This window comes from Asterias rubens, chromosome 4, assembly GCF_902459465.1.
Source record: "Asterias rubens chromosome 4, eAstRub1.3, whole genome shotgun sequence".
NCBI classification, from domain to species: Eukaryota; Metazoa; Echinodermata; class Asteroidea; order Forcipulatida; family Asteriidae; genus Asterias; species Asterias rubens.
In genome coordinates this window covers 8,800,081-8,818,839 of record NC_047065.1, presented here as the reverse complement: position 1 = coordinate 8,818,839, position 18,759 = coordinate 8,800,081, and the positions used below count along the sequence as shown (strand labels likewise).

General features: G+C 40.5%; 1 protein-coding gene across 3 annotated transcripts in view; it reads left to right on the top strand.

Annotated features, from left to right (window-relative positions):
- The first annotated feature begins 4,839 nt into the window (after positions 1-4,839).
- Positions 4,840-18,759, top strand: part of LOC117289591 — a 79,141-nt gene continuing 65,221 nt past the window's right edge. For all 3 annotated transcript variants that reach the window (XM_033770785.1, XM_033770784.1, XM_033770786.1), the window contains exons 1-3: positions 4,840-5,268; positions 12,124-12,432; positions 18,237-18,419. In XM_033770785.1, the coding sequence (XP_033626676.1) occupies positions 5,044-5,268; positions 12,124-12,432; positions 18,237-18,419 (717 nt within the window). In that variant the 5' untranslated portion in view covers positions 4,840-5,043. The remainder of the gene's footprint in view (positions 5,269-12,123; positions 12,433-18,236; positions 18,420-18,759) is intronic.

Below are 18,759 nucleotides of genomic sequence, written 5' to 3'. Positions count from 1 at the left end.
GTGGACAAGTCGTTAAATCGGCCCACGCGCTGAGATAGTGCTCTCGTGAGATCACTGCTCTCGCGCGAACTGATGGCTCCCCGATTTCGACTTGTCCACAAGTCTACTTATGACCATACAAATTACATACTATGTTGTTGAAAATGTAATAATTAACAACATATTTATATAAAAGTAAAAATAAATTCAACAAAATAGCGGAAAAAACAGATATTTAAATTTGACCCCAGGAGTCAGGTTCCTTGTAAAATTTTTTATTTGTGCCCATCTCCGATCTAGCCTTGATCAAGAAGGCTGTGTAGACACAAACTCGCTGCCATGGGCATGCAGCGCGCTAGCTCTGCAGTGATCTCGCGAGAGAGCACCGCTACAACTTGACTATCTTACCGCGTGGGGCCGATTTCACGACCTGTCCACAAGTCTACGCACCCCCACACACACACGCACATCGCCTTTACATGTACGCAGCCCCCACGCTCACCGCTATTTTATTCCACACACCGCTACCGTTCACAATCCTAGCCCGTGATCGGAGCCGTCAGGCTCACAGCCTTGACGATCTTGTGTTTCATTGTTTTTCTTCGCAAATCCGTGGAAAAGAGGGGGGGGGGGGTGAGTGGATATGCAAAGATTTATTTCATGAATACTACATAATTCCTAATAACCAATCACACACCATTATTGTTAAACAATTAGACGGTGAGATAGTCGAGTTGTGGCGGTACTCCCCCGAGATCACTGCTCTCGCGCGAACTGGCTCCCCGATTTCTACCAATAAACAACGCGCACAATGTATTACTATTGGGTGCGTTCGTTTAGCTTCCCTGGGTCTACCCCGCGGTGCTCACTCGGGTGAGCCCCTGACAAGAGCTAATCGAACGATCACACTCGCCCTCTCGTGGTGACGGCATGCACCTCAGATGGATTTCACAAAGAGTTAGGACTAGTCTTATCTCGAGTTAGGACGAGTTACTAGTTCTAACTCAGGACTAGCTGTACGCTGTGATAACTCTTAGGACTAATCCTAACTCTTTGTGAAATCGACCCCAGGGCACTGGGCTGACCCGGGTGCGCACGCGCGGGTGTCAAAAAGTTCGTGGACAAAATAATCTCGCGCCTGGGGAATAAACTTTTCATTTTTTCGAGCCACCCCGAAAAGCCGAATTAGCGTGATTACTTCTTGCGGATACCCCACCCCGAGTGTGCCGGTGCAAATTTGAACTCCGTCACTGTTATACTTTGGCGGTAATCGACGATTTTTGGTCAAATTATGACGTCACTTTTGCACCAAAAAGTTGTAATTCTCAAGGTTTTGTGAGTTTTGCATGGCTTCACACAGGAAAGTTGTTCAGGATGATCAACTTGGTAGATTTGCACCGTCAAATCGCGATTTCCAGAGTTGACTATTAGAAAAACAAGATGGCCGCTCTTCTTTTTTCCCTGCCCGGTAATTTTCGAGCAACCCCGAAAAGCCGAATTAGCGTGATTACTTCTTGCAGATACCCCACCCGAGTGTGCCGGTGCAAATTTGAACTCCCTCACTTTTTTATTTTGGCGGTAATCGACGATTTTTGGTCAAATTATGACGTCAGTTTTGCACCAAAAAGTTGTAATTCCCAAGGTTTTTCGAATTTTGCATGACTCCACACAGGAAAGTTGTTCGTGATGCTCAACTTAGTCGATTTGCACCGTCGAAACGCGGTTTCCAGAGTTGACCATAGAAAAACAAGATGGCCGCTCTTCCCTTTCCCCTGCCCCGGTGAATAAACTTTTTAATTTTCGAGCCACCCCGAAAAGCCGAATTAGCGTGATTACTTCTTGCGGATACCCCTCCCGAGTGTGCCGGTGCAAATTTGAACTCCCTCACTTTTTTATTTTGGCGGTAATCGACGATTTTTGGTCAAATTATGACGTCAGTTTTGCACCAAAAAGTTGTAATTCCCAAGGTTTTTCGAATTTTGCATGACTCCACACAGGAAAGTTGTTCGTGATGCTCAACTTAGTCGATTTGCACCGTCGAAACGCGGTTTCCAGAGTTGACCATAGAAAAACAAGATGGCCGCTCTTCCCTTTCCCCTGCCCGGGGAATAAACTTTTAAATTTCGAGCCACCCCGAAAAGCCGAATTAGCGTGATTACTTCTTGCGGATACCCCACTCGAGTGTGCCGGTGCAAATTTGAACTCCGTCACTGTTATATTTTAGCGGTAATCGAAGATTTTGGTATAATTATGACGTCACTTTTGCACCAAAAAGTTGTAATGATTACCAAGGTTTTGCCTATTTGCACGACTCCACACAGGAAAGTGGTTCAAGATGCTCAACTTGGTCGATTTGCACCGTCAAAACGCGATTTCCAGAGTTGACTCTTAAAAAACCAAGATGGCCGCTCTTCCCTTTTCCCTGCCCGGGGAATAAACTTTTTAATTTCGAGCCATCACCCCGAAAAGCCGAATTAGCGTGATTACTTCTTGCGTCTACCACACCCGAGTGTGCCGGTGCAAATTTAAACTCCGTCACTGTTATATTTTGGCGGTAATCGACGATTTGTGGTCAAATTATGACGTCACTTTTGCACCAAAAAGTTGTAATTACCAAGGTTTTGCGAATTTTGCATGACTCCACACAGGAAAGTTGTTCAGGATGCTCAACTTGGTAGATTTGCACCGTCAAAACGCGATTTCCAGAGTTGACTATTAGAAAAACAAGATAGCCGCTCTTCCCTTTCCCTGCCCGGGGAATAAACTTTTTAATTTTCGAGCCACCCCGAAAAGCCGAATTAGCGTGATTACCTCTAGCGGATACCCCACCCGAGTGTGCCGGTGCAAACTTGAACTCCGTCACTGTTTTATTTTGACGGTAATCGGCGATTTTTTGTTAAATTATGACGTCAATTTTGCACCAAAAAGTTGTAATTCCCAAGGTTTTGCGATATTTGCATGACTTCACACAGGAAAGTTGTTCAGGATGCTCAACTTGGTCGATTTGCAACGTCAAAACGCGATTTACAGAGTTGGCTGTTAGAAAAACAAGATGGCCGCTCTTCCCTTTTCCCTGCCCGGGAAATAAACTTTTTAATTTTCGAGCCACCCGAAAAGCCGAATTAGCGTGATTACAACTGTGAAGACTAGCCTTTGACAATAACCAATAGTGTTCAGTGTCTTTAAGTCGCACCGTTTTTCTTGAAAAATAGCTAGGTTGTCGGAACATAGGGGTGTTGGAAAATAGGGGATTTTGGGTTGTCGGAATATATGGGTGTCGGAACATAGACGTGTCGGAATATACGGCTGTCGGAACATAGGGGTGTCGGAATATAGGCTGAGTTGTCGGAACATAGTGGTGTCGGAATAGGGGTGTCGGAACATAGGGGTGTCGGAACATAGGGATGTCGAATATAGAGCAGACACCTTGGTGAAGTTGTAAGACGGGAAGTTCCTCAGCACTACGATATTAACACTCACTGCGTTCCCTTCTTTCGCTCTATTTTAACCGAGAGGGGACAGTTCGAATTTGCCGTGGAGCTTTCGAAAATTTAAAATCCTTTTTCACAATGATGTCCGAGATCAAGCATTGAACTAGTTGACGTGTAAAATGTTTTAGATTCAGAAGTTCATGATCGAGATATCGAGGGCCCACAAACACAATGATGTGCTCTAGCCGGATCCCAGTGACATTTTGGGACTCACTGCACAATGCTAGTATAGCTGTACTTGGTTAATAGCGGGATTGTGGCAAGAGTTGACTAAACCTATGACGTTAATAAATGCCGTATAGTATATGTTAAGTTTAACCATGGATGATTCACGTCGTCAGGCTAAACGCCCAGATGGCCTCATTTTCCTTGATTTTATTAAAAGCACGTATTTGACGTCATACTTTAAAATGTTAGTCCCCCAGATGACGTCACATGCTAGCGCTGACTGCTACAGCATGGTCGGCCTTGTGTGTATAGGTCACCTCCTTGTTCGGCTATTTTTACAAAACTATTCGGAAAAGCCTTCCCAAAAAGTGTTAAAAGTGCAATTATAAAACATTTGGTGACAAAAACAATTCCCGCACTCATTCCGGCAGGAAAATGTACAATTAATAAGAATAAATTACAGAAACTTAACATCTCTTAAATATCGTTATTATTATGAATATCAGTGTCCTGGGACGATTTCACAAAGAGTTGGGACTATTTCTAACTTATGACTAGTCCTAGGGGATGTTAAAACCCTAAGGCTAGTCCTTAATTAGTAACTCGAGATAAGACTAGTCTTAACTCTTTGTGAAATCCACTCCTGGACTCAAACTATGTTGTCTTTGTTGTGAGGCTGAATGTTAAGACTAGTCTTAACTCTTTGTGAAATCCACTCCTGGACCCAAACAATGTTGTCTTTGTCGTGGGGCTGAATGTTAATGGCTTGGTGAAGTTGATCAGGAACCCAAAACTACACAAGTTGTAATATCTCAATATTTGTTTATCATTTTTTTGGTGTCGTACAACGTGTTGCATGTAATTTTAGTTTGACCATTAGCCCGACCTTAGCCTAGCCATACACCACCACCTCATCAGCACTTATAAGTGACAACGACATTTGCAATCCGCAAATCAACGACAAACATAAACACACAAAAAATACACACCCGACCCCCACACTTGAAATCGGGATCGGCCACACATGGTTATGACTCAAGCATTTCCTTCCGGTTCTTTTCGGGCTGCTGTTGCTTTAGTAACGGATAAAGGCGATTTTGTAAAGACTGACCACTTTTATGAGCAATGAAGGATTTTACGGCAATCATGATAAAGAACGACCGCGGTAGCGTGAAGAACGTCGTAATGTAAAAATGTTACAGTGTTATTGTTTTAACTGCGATCCGAGTCGAGTTTAAAACGTTGAACTATGACCGTTGGGAAATATTGACTACTCCAATACGTCAGGAATTGTAATGAAGAAGCCGCACCGACGGTATGTTGGCTAAGCAAGAGCGGTGGTGTATGTGCCTAATAAACTCCTTTTTAACATACAAATAAAGTAAAACAAATTATTCACAACAGAATGGCTTTCCAGTACCAACTTAGCACAGATGAGCAGATTTGGGTGATGATACGAGTGAAGCAAGGATTGATGACAATGGAGGAAGCTTTGGAATATGTTCGCAAACAGCACGAGGCAGCTGGGCTCCCACCAGTAGTAGCTCCATGCCATATGTATACTACTCCTAGATCCCCACCTACCTCGCCGAGACCTACCAGGGCAAACTCACATAACCCGTCAAATCAGGTAAACATTTCAACATGAATAGGAAATGCCGGTTTTATTTGTTGGTATTTCAAAATAATGAGATATTCCTTTTTTAGAAAATGGATGAAAAACTAGTGGCAGGATGCAGAAATCCACCCTTTTTGGAATACAATTAAATAAATAAAAATACGATCAAAAATAAAAACCTTAAAACATAACTGAAATTGGAATCTTATGACCATGACAACTTGTTCGTCTAGTTTGGTTTATATTTTGATGTACTGTACTAAACTTTTTAGTGTTTTAATTGTTTGTAGTATGGCGCAGGGTAACGTCGGCTGTCATGTGTTATAGGCCTAGTTGAGTTTCTTTTCATGAAAAGTAAATAATTTAAACAATCATTTGCATTCTAAAATTTGGGAACTCAAGTTGTTCGCCAAAACTGGCAGCTATAATTATTTGATTATGAGTCATGTCAAAAGTTTGAATTTACATTTCAACTTTACGGAAAGATTATGACTTGAAACTAAAATAACTATTTGTTTCTTGTTTGAGTATTTAAAGTCACCTGGAAGTGGTATTTTTTCAAAATAAAGCTTTTGTCACTAATATATGTGTTTTGATGAGTGGAATGTGAATAAACAGTTAACTAAGGTTTTAAAAAATCAGTTCTTATGTTATTTACAAATTTAAGAGTAGACCCCGACCGAGAGGGCGCTGTTCGTGACGTCAATCGAGGCAGACTTTGCCTGTAATGCGTAGAGTAAACACAATTGCAAAGTACATGTACGGGCCAAGTCGTGAGTTGTACGTTTTCCAATTTTGTTTTTGTTTTTGTTTTTGTTTTTTTCCGGCAATGCCGACCAGGTGTATTGCTGCTGAATGCAGAAAAACACTTTTTGAAATGTACCAACTCACGACTTGGACGTACATGTACTTTGCACGTGTGTTTACTATACGCATTGCAGGCAAAGTCTGCTTCGATTGACGTCACAAAAGGGGTAGGCGGAGTCAGCCCCCCAAACAACTTTATATATTTTTTAAACATATAAATCGAGACAAACAATTACTAAAAAAATTGTTCGTAAGCATATACTCTTATGTTTGAAAGAGAAAAATTCTATTTTCAGGTGACTTTAAGTTGGGTCGCATGGGTTTACCAGATGAGTTTTTTTTTTTTTTTTTTTTTTTACATTTCTTGTTATGTTATTGGTAATGTCTTAATACCGAAGAAACACGTCATCTACACACTCTGATTCTTGGTAAGTCTCAATGGTTGCACGAGATTTGAGTTTTGAATTAAATTTCAATTTCATAATGTTTAAGTTTAAAAAAAAACATCAAGGGCTTCCATATTTGGTGCACAATTAGAGCAGGAGCCCAGAACATTTATTCCAGCGAAAAGCGCCGAAGCAGTCGACCTCATTAGGTGAAAGGGTCTTCATTATCGGGTCTTTACAAAAAAATGCATTGCTGCCAGGTTTTGGGCGTGGCCTAAGGTCCCAAATGACGTAATTAGTGCCGCCATTACCAGCAAGCGCGTTTCTAACGATATCTAGAAAACTACACTTAAAAACAACACAAATGCATCTTTACACACACCATTGTCAATCTTAACGATGAACACCTTTGTAGGGCCAGAAAATGTCTAGTTTGACAATGATTGCCTTAAAGGCAGTGGACACTATTGGTAATTACTCAAAACAATTATTAGCATAAAACCTTTCTTGGTGACGAGTAATGGGGAGAGGTTGATGGTATACAACATTGTGAGAAACAGCTCCCTCTGAAGTGCCATAGTTTTCGAGAAAGTAGTAATTTTAGAACTTGAGGTCTCGAAATCAACCATCTAAAGGCACAGAACTTCGTGTGACAAGGGTTATTTTTCTTTCATTATTATCTCGCAAGTTCGATGTCCGATTAAGCTCAAATTTTCACAGGTTTGTTATGTTATGCATATGTTGAGATACACCAACTGTGAAGGCTAGTCTTTGACAATTACCAATAGTGTCCACTGGCTTTAATTTGAAACAACGTTACCGGAATTCTGTATCTTTTGACGATTTTTCGGAAAACAATTCATGTATTATAGTTGCCACAGAAATTGCCTACAACTATGTTCAAATGTTACATTTACAACAATTGTATGGTGCCTATGTTTACGCCGTAAAACCTTGGCAAATAGTGATTAAAGGTATTTAAATAAAGGTTATGTGTATATAACCTTATGTTGTTCTGGAGCATCACTGTATTAAGCATCTTCTCAGCCCATCACTCATCACTCTGATCTTCACTTTCCTCACTCCAAGCGCTGTCACCATCAGAGTCGTCCTCGTCATCTATGGATGCAGGTTCAGCTCTGTCCATGTCATCAGTAGGTTGGTTGGTCAGTGAGGGACTCTGGTACTGGACGAACTTCCTGGGTATCAGTCTAGTTCGAATCTGTTTTGAGGAAAGCTTCCACCCCCTAGTCGACATGACTTAAATCACCACTTGCATTGACCTAATCAGCCCGCTTCCACATTCTGGCCAAATACTGGGTCATTTTTATGCGATTGCCAAGAGTCTTTACATGGTGAAAGAGAGGCAAAATTTTATCTTGTTTATATTTTTGTAAGGGGTTGCTTCTAATTACCGTCACTCATTCCTGTGAATGTCTTGTATCTCGCTTATTTTTATGTCTGGTGTTTTGAAGCTACCACCGAGCAGACAAAGGATGTAACAGCTGTACAGAACGTAAGCTGGATCAGATTCTAGCCGTTGTAAGACCTCGGTAATCTGTGGTTCGGCCCGTAATGTTCATGTAAGATCTGTGCATGGTCTGACAACACCTGATCTGATGATGTCAGATCTGGGCCATGTTTGGCCAGAACAGGTCAAATGATGTCATATCGCTGGCCAGGTCTGGCCAGTGGCCAGATCTGTTCCAGGTATGGCCACACCTGGTCATATGTTGTCATATCTGGGCCAGATGTGGCCAAACCAGGAAGCCTAATAGTTAGATCTGTGCAAGACATGTCTACATCAGGTCAGATGATGTACTAGGTTTGGCCAGACCAGGAATTCAAACGCCAGATCTGTGCTAGGTCTGAGCACACTAGGACATTATGAAGTAATAGTATCTTACGAGGTCTGGCAACACTAGCCAGATGATGTTAGATCAGCAGGACTGGCACACCAGACTATCATTAAGTCAGCGACGGGCCAGGTCTACGTCTAGAAACACTCGATTGTTATCCAATCTGGCTCTGTCTACACCAGAACATGACGACGTTGGATGTTTTAGAGGTGTGATCACACCGGTGAGCCTAATGTTGGACCTGGTCTAGGTCTGGATTTACACCCTGTGAGCCAACTGACTGATCTAGGCGTGCATGGTTTGGCAATTTCAAGTCAAATACCAGAGCCCTGGCCTGGGGCAGATCTGAGATTCACAAACATCTCTTTGACGTTATTTTTTGTGTATAAACATAAATAACACCTGGCCAAGATCTGAAATTATCAGACCAGGAGTTTCAAGACCTGGTACAGATCTTACATTCATTATCCGGGCTTGGGCATACCTGGCCAAGTTCTGATTCCATCCATTCTTGGCCCAGATCTGTCATCCTCTGAGTTGGAGTGGCAGTACCTGGCTGGGATTTGAAATGAGCTGACCAGGTGTGGCCAGACCAGGCACAAATCTTACATTGAGATTCCAGGTCTGGCCTATCCTGGCCCAGATCTAACATCCTCTAACCATGGAGTAATCTAACCCAATGTAGCCATACCTGACACATGTCTTAAGAATCAGGGTATGGGCACACACGGCCCCACGTGTCATCATCTGACCCAGCGTGGCCAGACTTGGCCCAGATCTTACATTAAGATTATGGGTCTGGGCACACACGGCCCACATGTGTCATCATCTGACCCGGTGTGGCCAGACGTGCCCCAGATCCAACAGCATCTGATCCGCTGTTGCCTATAACCAAGCCCAGATCTAACATCATCTGACCTGGTGAGGCCAGACCTAACATGCACAGGTCTTACATTAAGATTCTGGGTCTGGGCATATACGGCCCGTGTAATCATCTGAGCTGGTGTGGCCAAGATCTGCTACATCTGATCCGGTGTGGTCAGGTCTGGCCCAGATCACCAACTGGCCCAGACCAAGCCACGGTATGTTACTGCTGGGTCAGATCTGGGCCAGTTTGTAAGGGTTAGCTGGAATTGATATGTTTTTATTGGATTTGTTAACACGTTAAACTTGCCCGAACATGTGTGCATTTCTATAGATCAAGATATGTAAAGCAAGTACATTTGATTAGCGGCCATTTTGAAATCCAAGATAGCTCCTAAACCAAATGACAATTTATATTATATTAATGTTCTTATTATTGGGTTCATTGATCCTGAAAACATGAGTTTAGACACCAACACCGAGTTTCTGTGAGGCTCATAGTCCGAGATACGGGCAAAGTGCATTTGATTGGTGGCCTGTCACCTGCTTAACTAAAGACTTTTTTTGAAATCTGCTAAAATTTGACAAGTTGGTGGATGTAAATTGTGATAATAAAAAATTGCAGAAAGGTAGAATTTACAATCAATGGGCCAAAACGTAAAAAAGGAATTGTTACAGAGTATACAGACTGATATAAAGAAATGTGCTTGGCTTATCTAAACGTATCACATTCCTAACACATGTCTACTACATGAAGCGTGTACAACAGACGGTGACCCTCTGTCACATGTCTACTACATGAAGCGTGTACAACAGAAGGTGACCCTCTATCACATGTCTACTACATAAAGCGTGTACAACAGAAGGTGACCCTCTGTCACATGTCTACTACTTGAAGCGTGTACAACAGACGGTGACCCTCTGTCACATGTCTACTACATGAAGCGTGTACAACAGAAGGTGACCCTCTGTCACATGTCTACTACATAAAGCGTGTACAACAGAAGGTGACCCTCTGTCACATGTCTACTACATGAAGCGTGTACAACAGACGGTGACCCTCTGTCAGAATATGTTACAGAAAGGTTACCAAATGGTACGATCCTATAGAGCATAAGAGTACGATTAGCGAGAAATACAAAAACAGCAGGACATGATCAATACGGTTACACACCTATATTCCGACACCCCTATGTTCCGACACCCCTATGTTCCGACAATTCAGCCTATTTTCCGACACCCTATGTTCCGACAGCCCTATATTTATTATTTGTTCCGACAATATTATATTCCGATCTATGTTCCGACAGCCCTATATTCCGACACCCCTATATTCCGACACCCCTATGTTCCGACAACTGAACCTATATTCCGACACCTCTATGTTCCGACACCCCTTTATTCCGACACCCCTATGTTCCGACACCCCTATGTTCCGACAAGTTGTTTCGCACATTATTACTCTGTTGATCAATAACAACAACACAACTTGTTTTACAGCCAGGTTTCCCGGTGAATTTCGGCCGGGATTAGGTTTGAACATTCATAAGATGAATTTGTACTGTTTTAAAAATGATGGAATCAATTAAGATAATCGGTGCTTTGCTATTGTTAGATGCGTGTCCGACGTGTTGATAACATTTCGTGAACCTTCAGTTAATAAAGATTCCAACCCTCTACTGCTACATAAAGATAGGTTACTGGTACGTTTATGGACTAAAATGCGGTCAGGTGAAGTTTCTTTATATAGGGGTGTTTGGGTCGTTGGAATATAAGGGTGTCGGAACATAGGGGTGTCAGAATATAGGGGTGTCGGAACATAGGGGCGTCGGAGTATAGGTTGAGTTGTCGGAACATAGGGGTGTCGGAACATAGGGGTGTCGGAACATAGGGATCGGAATAGAGCAGTCACCATCAAGACATACTGGCATAATAATTCATCATCTCTTCACACTAGCATGGTGTAATAAAGCAAGGATTAATAGTATTCAGACCTATTAAATGTTGTAATTTCTTATTACAAATTGTATGACGAGTAGGCCTATGCAGTACTAATATTAAACCGTAATTACTTTATGGGTGAACGTGAACTGTATATATACACTTTTTCTGATCAACATTTCCTAGCTAATTTAGGGTACCCACACCTGTTCCAGTTCCCTTAACTTCAAATCAACCCGAGTGACTCGAGACTTGGACTAGGACTCAATCCAAGTGACTCGAGACTTGGACTGGGACTCAATCCAAGTGACTCGAGACTTGGACTGGGACTCAATCAAAGTGACTCGAGACTTGGACTGGGACTCAACCCGAGTGACTGGACACTTGGACTGGGACTCAATCCAAGTGACTCGAGACTTGGACTGGGACGCAATCCAAGTGACTCGAGACTTGGACTGGGACTCAACCCGAGTGACTCGAGACTTGGACTGGGACTCAATCCAAGTGACTCGAGACTTGGACTGGGACTCAATCCAAGTGACTCGAGACTTGGACTGGACTCAACCCGATTGACTCGAGACTTGGACTGGGACTCAACCCAAGTGACTCTAGACTTGGACTGGGACTCAATCCAAGTGACTCGAGACTTGGACTGGGACTCAATCAAAGTGACTCGAGACTTGGACTGTGACTCAACCCGAGTGACTCGAGACTTGGACTGGGACTCAATCAAAGTGACTCGAGACTTGGACTGGGACTCAATCAAAGTGACTCGAGACTTGGACTGGGACTCAATCAAAGTGACTCGAGACTTGGACTGGGACTCAATCAAAGTGACTCGAGACTTGGATTGGACCCTCAACAACACCAGGGTTAAAGGGAATTTGCTAAAGCAATTTTGTATGAACAGTAACATATCCTCACTACTAATTTTTAGGTGTGGGGAAATTTCAATAACTTCTACCTGAATTGGATTTGGATTTCATGTACTTTATGTTTCATTTACCCAGGAACGCTTTTCAAATCGGGCTAGAGGACGTAGCCTTCTCAAGCACTTCTCGCGTCAGCGCTCACCAGGGTCGCCAGGGAGGGAATTCGAGGAGTATGATTGTCAAAACCATCCTATGCGTCCCAAGTCTATTGGCACTCCTTATTCTATGGACAGGGAGTGGGATAAAACTGACGAACTTCTCGATTTGATGCTTGCTCAAGGTAAAATCTCTTGTGACGACCACAAAGAGTTGCTTCAAAAGTTTGCAACGGTGAAGAATTATAAAAATGGTGATGCACAGCGTATGATACTTGGGAATCTTGTCAAGGTAGGTTTTATTTGTAAAACTAACTATTTTTTTCAGATACAGCATATTTCAGGTTTGCTTCTTTTACTTACGATAGCTTATTGGAAATAATATGTACCTCAAAGGCAATTTCTTAGAAATAATTGTGTGACCTTATAAGATGATTTAAAAAACTGTATATTCATTTAAAGACACTGAACACTATATATTGGTAATTGTCACTTGGTGTATCTCAACATATGCACACAACAACAAACCTGTGAAAATTTGAACTCAATTGGTCGTCGAAGATGCGAGATAATAATGAGAAAAACACCTTTGACACACAAAGTTGTGTGCTTTCAGATGCTTGATTTCGAGACCTCAAAATCTAATTCTGAGGTCTCGAAATCAATTCGTGGAAACGTTTTTATCGAAAACTACGTCACTTCAGAGGGAGCCGTTTCTCACGATGTGTTATGCTATCAACCTCTCCCATTACACGTTACCAAGTAAGGTTTTATGCTAATAGTTATTTTGAGTAATTACCAATAGTGTCCACTGCCTTTAAAGCATTTGGGTATTTTTTCAAAATGTCCACAGATTTACATTAAACTTACAGGGTTTGGAGATAATGATAGTGGAAAGCTTTCCTTCAAATATTACTAACTGAGGTTCTGTAGTTTTTGAGAAATGGGTAAAAACAGTCACAGAAAGAGATGAAAATACAGCACCTCAGTAAGTATTTCAAGGGAAGCTGTCTACGTTCATAATCTTCAAACTGTTTATTGAAATCTGTGGGAACTGTGTTTTGTGTTAGAATAAGGTACATATACACCCTTTAGGCACCAAAACACTCATGTAAAGATAGTTCAGTAAGTTACTATCGTGCTGTAATCATTTAATAGTTAATAGCCTACATCAGTGAAACCAGTGGTCATCTAAATTTAACTCAAAGAATGCAGAAGCAAACCACACGGAGCCAGCACCATTCTTTACTGTAGTGAAGCCCAACTGATGTACCATGAAATAATCATGAAATAATCCAAAACTGTAACAATGGAGACAAGTCATTAATGTATCACAACCACAATTCAAGTCCTAGAAATAAACACCAAACAAAAACTGTCCCAATGTTAAACTCAATTATTGTTGGGACCACAAAATTTATCCCGGAAATTCGATTACGCGTGGGACTGGCACAGTTTATACCATCTAATACATTTCATTTCAGGTTCTAATTCATTGCTCTGCTTACCGCATGCAAATACTTGACACTTGTGCACTTATACGTCAAGTGTAATCCACAGGTTATGCACATATATGTCATCATTGCAACTAGCGCCCTTTGAACCCAAGGCTATAACGGGCTGCAATCCTCTTACGGTATCGAAATAATAAGTGCCCAGGACTCAACTTCACAATCTCCAAGTTAACGTTTAATCACTCGAAAATCAGAAGTCCTGAAACACACATTCGATTTTGCTATAAATAATTTAGCAAAGCATTTGATGAATTTCACATAACTACACAGATGGTGGGTCCCTTTGACCCTGAACTTTTACTCAAACTGTGGCCCGTGTGACGTTTACTTCCGGTCGCTCAACCGGAAAAGCCATATTGTACATTGTAGCTACATGCAACCGTACAAAACTCGAGGTTTACTTTTCGCGTCGCTGTTTGAACTATTTTGCCATAAATAAAAACATTTAACCACGAACCAAGTGAAATTACGTCAACAGTTCATTCAACCACAATTTGATGACATCACTCACAAACACCGTTTTTGTTTTTGTCAAGTACCGATCTGTCTAGTTTAATTATTGTCTTTACCTTGTGTGCGATTTCCGTGACGTAACTATAGACTGATCACGAGGTAAACAAAATACTATACATTGTAAGTGTGTTCATACCTATATTCGCTTCGGCTCTAGAACCTCAATTAACATGATTTTAATTTAAAGACAATGGACACTATTGGTAATTGTCAAAGATCTGTCTTCTCACTTGGTGTATCTCAACATATGCATAAAATAACAAACCTGTGAAAATTTGAGCTCAATCGGTCGTCGAACTTCGAAGTAATAATGAAAGAAAAAAACACCCTTGGCGCACAAAGTTGTGTGCTTTCAGATGCTTGATTTCGAGACCTCAACTTCTAAATCTGAGGTCTCGAAATCAAATTCGTGGAAAATTACTCTTTTCTCGAAAACTACATTACTTCAGAGGGAGCCGTTTCTCACAATGTTTTATACTATCAACCTCTCCCCATAACTCGTAATCAAGAAAAGTTTTAAAATAATAACTATTTTGAGTAAATACCAATGTGTCCACTGCCTTTAACTTTCGGTTTAACTGGAAGTGAAGGTCATATAAGGTCACGATTTGCAAACAACTGGTACAACATTAGATTTAGAAGACTTTTATATGCAGCAAATTTACTGTATGTAGCATCTATGGTTCTTAATATTTGAAATCTTCTGTCTTTAGTCTGGTACTTGCTCTATGGTTACACCGCAGTTTCTTTCATTTTTTTATATTCCTTTGGCTACCGTAACTTCTCTTGTCCATCCTAACTCCATCACTACTTACGTACCTTTGTCACTAGCATATTATCTGAATACATGCGAACAAAACATAGATACCTTTGATAATCTGGGATTTGAAACTTTGCATGGTGGAAAATACGATATGGAAAGGTTTGCGGTAACACCATGTTATGACAATCTCTAAATTAGTTGGGGTGGTTCTGAAAAGAACCGTTGGTTTCAACTCGACGTTTCGATTAGTATGCTCTGATCGTCTTCTGGAGAAATCCGGACCCTGATGCTGCATGCTGCATTAGTACTGTGGATGCAGATAAGCTTGGTCATAACTGCAACAATGTCTGCAGATGTTTAAACTTATATTCAAGTTTCTGAAATGCTTGTTCACACTCATTTGTCCACTGAAACCCTACAAATACGTGAGTCATTAATTGATGACGCTATGTGTGTACAACTGTAAATAAAAATCTTCCATAGGCCTACCCCTAATCAGGGCGCAAATTTGAGGCTGGTCTTGTAACACTTCTTTGCCAACAGGGAATTTCCTTTAAGGTACTTGAACGAATTTGGCAAGTTGTGATCTTTGCTGAATTTCATGTAAAACGTGTTCAATCAATAAGGAAATTGAGTCATATGAGTTTAGATAGATATTAATTGTAAAAAAAACAATCATTTCGAATACCCTCATCTGAAAGATTCGCGAAAAGCTCTATTACGTCATCACTCATGTTGCGTCATACTATTTTTTTGTGAGGTCAAATTTTTATAGCCGCTTTGTTCAGGTCTGTGAAATCTCCACTTTATATAGGCAGTGGACACTATTGGTAATTACTCAAAATATATATTAGCATAAAACCTTACATGGTAACGAGTATATGGGGAGAGGTTGATAGTATAAAACATTGTGAGAAACGGCTCCCTCTGAAGTGACGTAGTTTTCGAGAAAGTTTCCACGAATTTGATTTTGAGACCTCCAGTTTAGAATTTGAGGTCTCGAAATCAAGCATCTGAAAGCACACAACTTCGTGTGACAAGGGTGTTTTTTCTTCCATAGTTATCTCGCAACTTCAACGATCAATTGAGCTAAAATTTTCACAACTTTGTTTTTATGGACATGTTGAGATACACCAAGTGAGAAGACTGGTCATTGACAGTTACCAATAAAGCGGATATCCGTTTTTTTTTTACTGATCAGACCGATTTTTGTTATTTCCGTTTTATTTCCGGGTTTTTGTTTTAATCATTTGTCTACATTATTATTATATCTTTTTCTTCATTATTAATATTGTTTTCTTTATATAAGCTTGGCATGCCTTATTTAAGCTTGACAACAATAACGTACAGCTACAATAATGTGAGATTAAGGGCGGTTCATACTCGCTGCGACTGCGTTCACGCACCCGACATTTCGAATTTGGATTTAACGTTCATACTTCGTCAAAATAAAAAATAAATACGCATTAAGTTTGCATTCGCGCGCGGAAACGAACGCGTCAACTTGTGTTCATACATTCGTTCGGTTCAAGGGTTTTAATTAAATAAAATCCCTTCCGTCCAAATCTTTATCGCAAATTTCCCCAATTTCCTTTCATGAAATCACTGTCCTTTTTACATCTCGGTATTCTTTCAAGCTTGTGTTACACATTATTTGGAAAAAGAAGCACAGTTTCATCTTTTCGTATCAGATTCTTGCCATCATTCACTGAAATTGCGAATACGCATCCAACAAAATGTGAAAATATTTCAATACGTCCGACTACGCATCCGATTAGTGTGTACGACCTAATTTTCATTTTGAAAAATTCATACACATTTGCGAAAAACGATTACGCACTGCGCATGATACGTTTGCCCATCCAGCGCCTTTGGTTAAAGCAAGGCGCTGGGGACGAGCGAAATCGAACGCACCCATTATGTAGTGTTTCAGCCCTTTTTGGAGGGTCCACTCACAGGCCTGTTTATTGCAGCGTTGAGGTATAACACAGCAAACTCACAAGCATAAAGTCAAAGTATTGTCATTTTGAAGCACGTCGTCAACGGTAGAAGTGTTTTGAGTTCTTCAAAACCTCGAGCTTGGGGCCTGAATTTTTATTCGATAAATACGAAACATTCAGAAGTGTACTTATATCAAAACATTTAAATGGTAAACAAACGCGTTATAAACAATTTTAAAGCCATTGGACACTTTCGGTAAACAGTATTGTCCAAAGGCCCACACTTCGTGTATCACAACTTATATATAAAATAACAAACCTGTGAAAATTTAGGCTCAATCGGTCATCGGAGTCGGGAGAAAATAACGGGAAAACCCACCCTTGTTTCTGCTTGTTTCGCTGTGTCATGACATGTGTTTAAAATAAATTCGTAATTCTCGATATCGAGAATTGATGAGTGTTTTAATATTTTCTCAAAAAGCAAAGCATTTCATGAAATAATATTTGAAGAGAAGTCTTTCACCATTATCCTCTGTAAACCCTGTAAGTTGTTTGTAAGTCTGTGAACTTTTTTTCTGTTTCGAAAGTGTATAATGGCTTTAAATGGCATTCCCGTCAAAAAATTTCGCTCTAGTACTTGTATAATTTGTTTCCAACTTAGCTCCAAATTAGCTCCAATAATTGTCCAAACTTTACAGAGTGTGGTGCATTTGGGCTATTACTGTTTTCTAATGTTTTTCAAAGAGTGTTCATGCTAATATAAGGGATATAACAATCATTTTAGAAGAATCTTATTAAAGGCAGTGGACACTATTGGTAATTGTCAAAGACTAGCCTTCACAGTTGGTGAACAAACCTGTGAAAATTTGAGCTCAATCGGTCATCGAACTTGCGAGACAACAATGAAAGAAAAAACACCCTTGTCACACGAAGTTGTGTGCGTTTAGATGGTTGATTTCGAGACCTCCAGTTCTAAATCTGAGGTCTCAATCTGAGGTAATTCATGGAAAATTACTTCTTTCTCGAAAACTATGGCACTTCAGAGGGAGCTGTTTAATACAATGTTTTATACATCAACCTCTCCCCATTACCCATCACCAAGAAAGGTTTTATGCTAATAATTATTTTGAGTAATTATTTTGAGTAATTACCAATAGTGTCCACTGCCTTTAAGCTAAACTTCTTTCAGAATTATTGGCGGTATATTTATCAGAAACACATAATATTTTAAAGTGCAAGTGCTTATCCACTGGGATATACATACATCAATAAATAAACTAAACAAATCAACGTTGCCTACTACATATTGGTAAAGACAAAGATTGCATAAAGTTGTGTACTTTATTTTTCATGGAAATGTCTGCAGACTGGAAGAATATCTATAGATGATGCTGTGCACTATTCAAGATTGCTTGGCATTGTGGCATCAGCAGAAACAGAAGCCCGCACGATAGCAGAAGTAAACAACGCCTTCAATGATAAAAGGGTGTATAACTTTGGTGTTTACAAGTACTACAGACATCGTTCCTGTCAAAGACGCATTTTGCAGGTAAGTGCAAAAATTGCAACATTTTAGGCAGCTTCCGATGCATTTGAAAGTTTAAAATCTGTTACAATTGTGTATAACACTCAGATTAAAATGATAAAAAGAGAAACAAAGATGCTGAGAATTCATGCCAAAATAAAATTATTTTGTGTCATTACCATAAAAATATGTTTGGAAAAACTGGTCACCTACACCAAATCCTAAAGTCGGGTTTATCTGACCCTAAACCTGTGTTCATCAAACCCCCTCAAAAAGCTGGAAACGCTTTTCTCAAAGTTATTGGACATATTGACCGTACATGGCAAAATCAATTTGATTTCTGCCACAGCTTTAAAGCTGGATC